The following is an 8366-nucleotide window of genomic DNA, read 5'->3' as shown; positions in this document are numbered from 1 at the left end:
TCTTTAGCATCTACATTTCAATGTAAATTTTTTGGTAAGAAAATAGGAATGTACCAAATAAATGATAAATACCTTCACTTCAATATTCCACGATATTTAAATAATTGATTACAGTTGAAAAAGAAACATTTTCTTTAATGGGCTAATCGCCAAAGGCAACTTAACTGATTACTCGGTATCGCGCTGATTCCCGTATTTCTTTGGAAATGCATAGTTCGTGAAGAAGGGGGGTGAGTAAGTAATGTGAAATGTGGTATTTGTGACTTTTACTTTTCCCTCTCTAAGTCTAAGCGGCTTTTTTATTAGCTGTCACCTTGACTTTTTTCTATCTGCCGCCGCCGTTAAGCCTGTCGGCGTAAACCTATAATACATATCGTCGTTTAAAGTACAAAACCGCGTATCGTCATTCTGCAAAACCGCGTAACTGACATTGGCTGCCAAAAATTGGATTTGCTCACACAGGCTCTTGGCTTAATCCTTATCCATTCGTCCTGAAATATACTAGCCAGAAATGCGATTGCTTTATAAAAAAGAGAACCATTTTGAAATATGAATGTTTTTACTCTCTAGAAAATAATTTATGCCACCTCACATACGCATAAAATATAAAAAAGAGAACCATTTTGAAATATGAGTGTTTTTACGCGTTAGAAAATAATTTCTACAACTTCACATACGCGGTTTTGCATTTTGCTGATACGCGGTTTTGCACTTTAAACGACGATATATATAAACATGTATGTTCATTAGTTATCAACGGATCCAGTTAAAATGATTTCAGTATTTTCTAAATTTTCGCCTTGCTTTTTATCAAGACTGAACTATAACCATGCTACGAGTATCAAAACCAATTGCTAAAAAATAGTTCATATATATCGTCGTTTAAAGTACAAAACCGCGTATCAACAAAATGCAAACCCGCGTATCAAGATAATGCGAAACCGCGTATGTGAGGTGGCATAAATTATTTTCTAGAGAGTAAAAACATTCATATTTCAAAATGGTTTTCTTTTTATAAAGCAATCGCATTTCTGGCTAGTATATTTCAGGACGAATGGATAATGATTAAGCCAAGAGTTTGTGTGAACAAATCCCATTTTTGGCAGCCAATGTCAGATACGCGGTTTTGCATAATGACGATACGCGGTTTTGTACTTTAAACGACGATATGCGTGTATGTACATACAATCTTAAATATGTATACATATAGGCATGATAAAAACATAGCAAGGTAAAACCGTTCTCTCAATCCGTCGGGGATAATTTTTTTTTTGAAGTTTGCCAACATTTTAAAATCATATAAAATTGAGAGTAAAAAAAGGAATTGTTCAAAGTAGTTGCTGTTTGAGACTGAAAATGAGAATGTGTGTGTGAGTTTGTGTGTAAAATTTTAAAATTAAATTGCTTGCAAACGTCCAGAATTTGAAAGGTTCCTCTCAGCGTTTCTACCTTCCTATTTTTTTTATCATGCATATAGGTACAAAGCCGTGAATGCGCGGAGTTGCATAATCGGAAGTAATAATCAATTGTACCGCATTTCCTCTTACTCTGCATATGCCTAAATGTGTGCAACCATTGGCAATAGCAACTAAACACAGGGTGTCTCTAATGAATATAAAAATTTTCTGCTGCAATACACATGCTAAGCTCTCCGAAATTTTCTGCTGGGCTATGCGTTACAGATTTTTCAAATTTTCCACTACGGAAACCAAATATGTATACTAGGAATGTTAATCACGGGATCCCGGTCTTTTTTAAGTCCCGAAATTATTTGTCTAGAATCCCGGAATTTTCGGGATTTGTAATAATAGAAACGCCTTATGTTGACCAGCTTTGGCTATATTTCCTTTTGTATATTTAATATTTTTTTAAAAATGTGTAGCCCAATATACACACCCAGGAAAAAAATCGTGTTAAATCAACCAAATTTTAAACAATTTTGTGGTTATTATTTTTCAACGCGATATGTAATGTTATTTTCACATGAAGGAAATTTTTTAACATTTTTCCCTCTTGTTGACTTAACATTGGATAATTGTTAATTTAACGTTGAAAGTGCTGTAAATTTAACCTGAAACATCGGTTTATTTCAACAAGGCATGTGGTTGGTTTCACAGGATATTCTACATGAAAATACTGATTGAATCAACAGTTGTTGTTAAAATAACACTACGTCGTCATGTTAAAAGAACCATATTTTAATGTTATTTTAATATTACATCGTGTTACTTTGTGTTCCTACTTTTATAAAATAAATAACAATTTGTTTAGTTTATTTTTATTAAAAATATGAAATATTTACACTGTTGACTTAAAAACTAAGTACTTATCTATTTATTACACAAAATTCATACACAAAAATTTCATATGTACATACTAGAGGTTTACGCCGACAGGCTTTGCGGCGGCGGCGACGCCGGCGCGTCAGGAAACGCCGGCGCTCCTACCCATAAGGCAGAATCCAAAGTGCCATGAGGCTACTAATCTTATCATGTCATCTCGTCAGCGTTACGTATTCGCTATGACAATTCAGACTGTAATTGTATTTAATTCATTTATTGAAGTAGTTTTAAATTTAAATTACGTTACTTTCTACTTGAATTAAAATGTTGAGTGTCTGCCGCTGATGTAACAGAAGGAAGTCTGAAGCAAATACATACATACATCTCTATGTTCTTTACAAATCCGTATGTACTATTTAAATTTAAAGAAATAAAAAAAAATTAAAAAGTTAAGTTATTGGGGTAGTTTATGTCGCTATCAATAAATTCTTGCAATAATCTTATCAACCGTTATGTTAAACTACGGAGTTGTTACGATTTTTTGTGAGTTTTATATTGAAAACAGGCTTTGGTCTACTTTTTTTCCAAAAATTTAACCCACCAACTCCCACCAGAACGGGCGTTTTTGACTCACTGTTTAAAAAATGGTTAAAATTTCCACTAAAATATTAAGCGCCAAATTTTTCTAAGGAGAACCAGATGTAAAGAAAAATAATAGTAATTTTAGCAAAACGGGGGACTTTAACCCTGTGTAGAAGACATTACGATGCGAGGGAGCAAAACCTTCCTGGGATTTGAACACCACTTAGGAATGCTAACGTAATTGTCACACAGCCACCTAGTACTTGTATTCGTCTGCGGGACCCCAGAATAAAGTAACTTACTAACGTAAAAATTAGCAAAAAAAAGTGTTTGCTTTTTAATAAAAGTGTGTTTAAAATATTAAAAAAATACACAGGAAAATCAACTTGTCTTTTTTTTATCGCCAATAATTGAGGAGTTAGATGCAATAAGGCCACTGTGGTGTAGTGGTAAGCAGTGCGCGCTTCCACTCCGCAACGCCTGGGTTCAAGCCCTGGTCAAAGCAGCATCGCAAAAAACATAGAAAAAGGTTTTTCCTTAACAACGGTCGTCCCTCGGCAGGCAATGGCACACCTCCGAGCAGTGTTGCCGTTTTAGCCCTTTGGTGGCTAGATTTAGCTACCACATAATTTTTTTGGCCACATAAATTTAAAATTGCCCCCAGCCCTTTTTTTAGCCCTTTTTAGAATTTATTTATTTTTGGCATGAAAAAGTTGTATATGCTTAATTTTTTTTTTGCATTTATGTAAGAGATGAATTTTTAAACTAAGAAAGACTGATATATATACATATATGTATTGTATGTTCCTTACGCTTTTATAAATACATACTGTAAAAGTATTGGGGCTGTTAACTTATCTTTTAACGATTTAACTATAGTTTAAAATAGATAAGTCCACGGCCCTTAATATGCTAAATTTGTTAAATTACCCATGAAGTCTATTGATCGTGTATGTTCTTGTGGTGTGTGCTGGTGTCGTTAGTGGTGAAATTAGCTCAATTTTCTAAGTAAAAAGTATTTTGGCAGAAATTTCTTGCAATATATGAGTCAATGCCGTATTTGTGGAAGATTACGTTCACGATATTGCAGTTGTGAATTACAAAAAAAAAAACAATGTTTAACAAAATGCTAGAAAAATTATCAAATTTCGGCTCTAATCATTTCGATCTTTCCTCGACCTCATTTGTAAAGAAATAAATATTGTACCAGAATGCTGGTAAGTTATATGCTTCGAGCCTGATGGTACAATCACTTGATGGAACCAGCAAGCTGGTGTCGTATATTTCCCCTTTTATACAAAAAGGTTTTTGGTTTGATAAAATATTAGCTTTTTTTCCAAAGTTCATTGTTTTTATATACCATTACTTATTAAAAATGTTTGTTTTTATATACCATTACTTATTAAAAATGTTTAATGTATAGGACTACTCCCCATTGCTCCCTATGCTGCTGTGTATAAGCATGTAATTTTGTATACTCCCTTTAACACGGGATGTCCTAGGGTGGCGAGTAATTCCTTTTACCTCCTAAATGAGCAATCAGGGAGTTCATTCAGAACTTAACTGCTCGCTTAGAATATATCCCATTACTCTCCTAACCGAGCAATATAGGAGTAAAAACCCGAAAAATCTAGTTTAATGCTCCTAAATCATGCCTCAGAGAGCATTCTTTGCTTGCTCGCTTAGGAGATCTCCTATTTGACTTCTAAGCTAGTAATAAAGGAGTACAAAACCGACAAATCTATCTTGCTGCTCCGAAATCAGGTCAAGGGGAGTACTCTTTTATTTCTCATATAGGGAGATCTCTCTTCAAGTTCTAGTGGGCGTGTACACTTATATATGTATATGTAAGTAAAAAATTTTAGCTACCATTTTTAGCCACAACGACTATTTTTAGCTCTTTTTTAGCCCTTTTTTTAAAGGAATTTGGCTACCACTAAAAATTATGCGCGGCAACACTGCCTCCGAGTGTATTTCTGCCATGAAAAACAGCTTCTCATAAAAACACAATCGCCGTTCGGAGTCGGCGTAAAACTGTAGGTCCCTCCGCTTTGTGTCACAACATTAGGGCGCATGCCACAAATCGGAGGAGAAGCTCAGCCAAACACTAACATATGTGTAAGCGCCAATCTATTATTATTATTATTAGATGCAATAAGGGCGCTTCTGTTAAAACTGATTTCTGAGATATTGGCGTTAAAGTTTTTCATGTGTTGTAACTTTCTTGTTGTTGTAGTATATAAAAAATTAGTATTGAAAAAATTTTTCTACTGCGGAAAAAAATCATCAGATTACCAGTATTCGACCCTAATTTAACTGTTATAAACGCTTTCGATCGAAAAACGTGTTACCTATGTTTTTTCGGGGTAAGGTTTTTTTGGAAATGTTCAATGCCCCGAATTATACAAAAAAAACTCCTTTAAAAAGGTAAATTTCATTTCGTAAAATAGTGTTTTATACGAGTAGTATTTAGTTCCTTTAAACGATATATTTCAATGTGCATACATCATGAAAATTTTGTACAAAATTCCTTAGGCGCCGAACGCCGCCGCCGCGCCGATATTTTCGTAACTCGGCGGCGGCGCGTGAGAAATTACAAAAAACGGCGGCGGCGGCGGCGTGGCTCGACGGCGTATACCTCTAATACATACATACACTATAGTGCGAAACTGAGTCCATGGTGATTTTTGTTGTACATGTGCAAGGTTTTTAAAGTAAAATTTTTTTTGTTACTTTTTTATAAAAACATGGTTTATGCTTTGACCAAAACCATATAAATCAAACTTTCAGTTGTTATGCAGAGCTTAGAAAAACTCAAAAAATTTTTATAAAAATTGTGGACTTTTAGAACTTTCAAACATTTTTGGGCATGCAGTTTTATAGCCTGTTAAATTTTAGTCTGATAAAGCGCAAGTTTTAAGCGGATAAAAAATTGCTGACGGCTTTTTCGGTATAAAGCATTTGAACACTTTATCAATCTACTCCAACAAGTTTTGAGTATCTTTTAAATAATTCTTAAGTGTAATAACACCCTAGCACAATCCGCAATACCAAAAAAGTAGGATTCGATAAAATTATATATGGATTTCGCTTGTATCGGATATTCCAAATTTAATACATGAAAGATTTTAAATAAAGTATCAAGTGATTTTAAAAATGTCGGTACCATGTAAATTATACTGTCGAAAATAACGTAAAAAGAGTCTAACTTAGTTAGTTCCTCTCCGACTACCAATAGTAGCGGCTGAAGAGGAAGATTCTTTGATTTAACTTAATCTTTAATTCGTGGTACATCCTCTGATAATCGTTTATGCTGCTGCAATGCAGCAATGTCACTGCTTGCGCATCACATATTGATGGCTTCCATTTAAGCCGTTTTTCACCAGAAGTTTGTCCAACGGAAATTAATGACGGTTTAAGTATCGCATGCAAAAGCAGTGTCAATAAACAATCCATTGAGTCTGTATAAGAAAATAAAATAAATACTTGAAAAAATAAATATTAGAATTTATGCTTTACCAGTACTGATATTTTTGTCAATTTGTTTTAGCATATCAATGGACGCTGCATCTCTTATTTTTGTCTTCATGTAAGGTATAATTGACTTTCTAAATTTTGGCCATTCGTTTAGCAAATTCTGCGAACAGTTGGGAAATTTCGCTTCAAAATCAATCTCAACCTGCAGTATAATTGAAAATATACAAATTCCAAAGTTTTATATCATAAAATAAGAAAATTTAAAATACATATATAAAGCTAATCTTACCAAAGTGTATCCAAGACTGTGTTTCAGCTTATTACTAATTTACTATTGCTCGCCTGCTCCGACAAACTTGATTGGGTGGGTTGACATTTAGGTGCAATGCTTAAAGCGCAGTTACCCACGGACGTAAAAATGGAGAACGTGTCAGCTGACACGATCTATCTTATGGGATATGCGTGTTAACAAAAACTCACCACCGCATGACCGTGACGTAGACGTTGCTTCTCTCTCTTCCTATCAAAAGCATACTTGATATCTTTCTACGTACTTCTACGCTATGCTACGTACACGTTCGTGGGTAACCGCGCTCTTAGTACTCCTGTTTCTTTTTTTATTTTCCTTCGGATGTTTGTTGCCTTATCATAAAGTTTGCCTGTTGAATTTTTGCCATATCGACGGTTGCAGCAATAGCGCTAAATAAAAGTAAAATAAATGCATTTAAGTGTTGAATTTTTTTTTAATATTCACAACGTTTTTCAAGCTAATTTATTCTGTTATTTTTCTATAAAAATTGTATCCAAGCTTTAGCCAAAACCATATAAATCAGAGTTTCGAACTTTCTTCCACTTTTTATTTCGTAAGAAATTCATGCTTATAAGGAAAAAGTGCAAAAATCTGTCAGCTAAAAAAATTATTAAAAATCAGTGCTATTTTTTATCCGCTTGAAACTTGCTCCTCCTTTACATATGTATTTACAAATTTTGATAGTAAGTGAATATGAAAATGCATACATACCATAGCACTGATCGCGTTGAGAAGTGGTCAACAATGGTATTTACCAAAATGTGACGACTAACATCTGACAGCACGGTCTTTTCTTTATATTGTTTAAAGATGCTTTGACATCTTTCAGTGGCATTAAGTATAACTTTAAATTCTTTGCTTCCATGTCTCTTATCGAGTCGTGAGACTCTTGGCTAGAGTTTATCCAACTCTTGCATGATCCTATTGACGAAATGGTATCAGCCTTAAAATAAAAAAAAAAGTATGCAGAGCTTATCGTTGATGTGAAAATGATTTACTCACTTCATTCTGTCGCCAACGTGCAACTCTTTCTTTAAACTTTACTCTCGTTCCGAGCATTGATGCAGGGAAAAGTTCATTTATGTCCCCATTGTTGATGAAATACAGACCTTCTAAATCCATTCCGCAATCTGTCAATAACATAAATATGCATATGGTTCCGCGCAGTTTCTCAAAGAACTTACCGAGAATTCTTTGATAAACTTCTTCACTGAAGTTAATTTTACCACATACGACGTCTTTCACATTTTCTTTTTCGCGTGGAGCTTCAGTGGCTTGGCTTTGCTGCAGTGAAGTCTCAACTTAATTTTCCATGGTTAAATCACCATCAACAACGAAATATATGCCCGCCGATTCCCCAAAGACACTTTCTGTACCCATTCTTCTTAATATTTAAATAGTTTTTTTTTTAATAATCTTTCACAAATAATACACCAAATAAAAATGCAACCGAATGACGAAGAACGCGCACGCAAATAAAATATTACGGTACTTTTATGTTCTCTCACCACATACCCTGTAAAATTCACAATAGCTCATCTCAAAACAAACAGAAATCATGTTTCCAGACCTTTTTAACAAGAACTAAATGTAAAATTAACACTTTATGTGTTTGAATCAACATTATTCAGGTTGCAACAAACAGGAATCACGTTGCCATATATTTTTAACACTATTCACATGTAAATTAAACACTATACCTTGGTAAATTTACC

At 34.1% G+C, this 8366-nt stretch overlaps 1 protein-coding gene across 1 annotated transcript; it reads right to left on the bottom strand.

Annotated features, from left to right (window-relative positions):
- Positions 1–5703: 5703 nt before the first annotated feature.
- On the bottom strand, positions 5704–6532 carry LOC118736474. Its single transcript, XM_036466556.1, has 2 exons — positions 6384–6532; positions 5704–6325 (listed from the first exon to the last, which is right to left on the bottom strand). Exons 1-2 carry the CDS (start codon positions 6451–6453, stop codon positions 6093–6095), a joined length of 303 nt encoding a protein of 100 aa, XP_036322449.1. The 5' UTR covers positions 6454–6532; the 3' UTR covers positions 5704–6092.
- Positions 6533–8366: the final 1834 nt, after the last annotated feature.

This window comes from Rhagoletis pomonella, unplaced genomic scaffold (assembly GCF_013731165.1).
Source record: "Rhagoletis pomonella isolate Grant_MI unplaced genomic scaffold, Rhpom_1.0 Rhpom_scaffold_00003, whole genome shotgun sequence".
NCBI lineage: Eukaryota > Metazoa > Arthropoda > Insecta > Diptera > Tephritidae > Rhagoletis > Rhagoletis pomonella.
Note: the sequence above shows the minus strand (reverse complement) of the source record. Positions and strands in the feature narration are given on the sequence as shown.

Coding starts and splice junctions, on each gene's coding strand:
- LOC118736474 (XM_036466556.1), bottom strand. CDS start 6,453: ATGAAGACAAAAATAAGAGATGCAGCGTCCATTGATATGCTAAAACAA. Junction 6,326..6,383: donor TGACAAAAATATCAGTACTG/GTAAAGCATAAA, acceptor TTTCTTATACAG/ACTCAATGGATTGTTTATTG.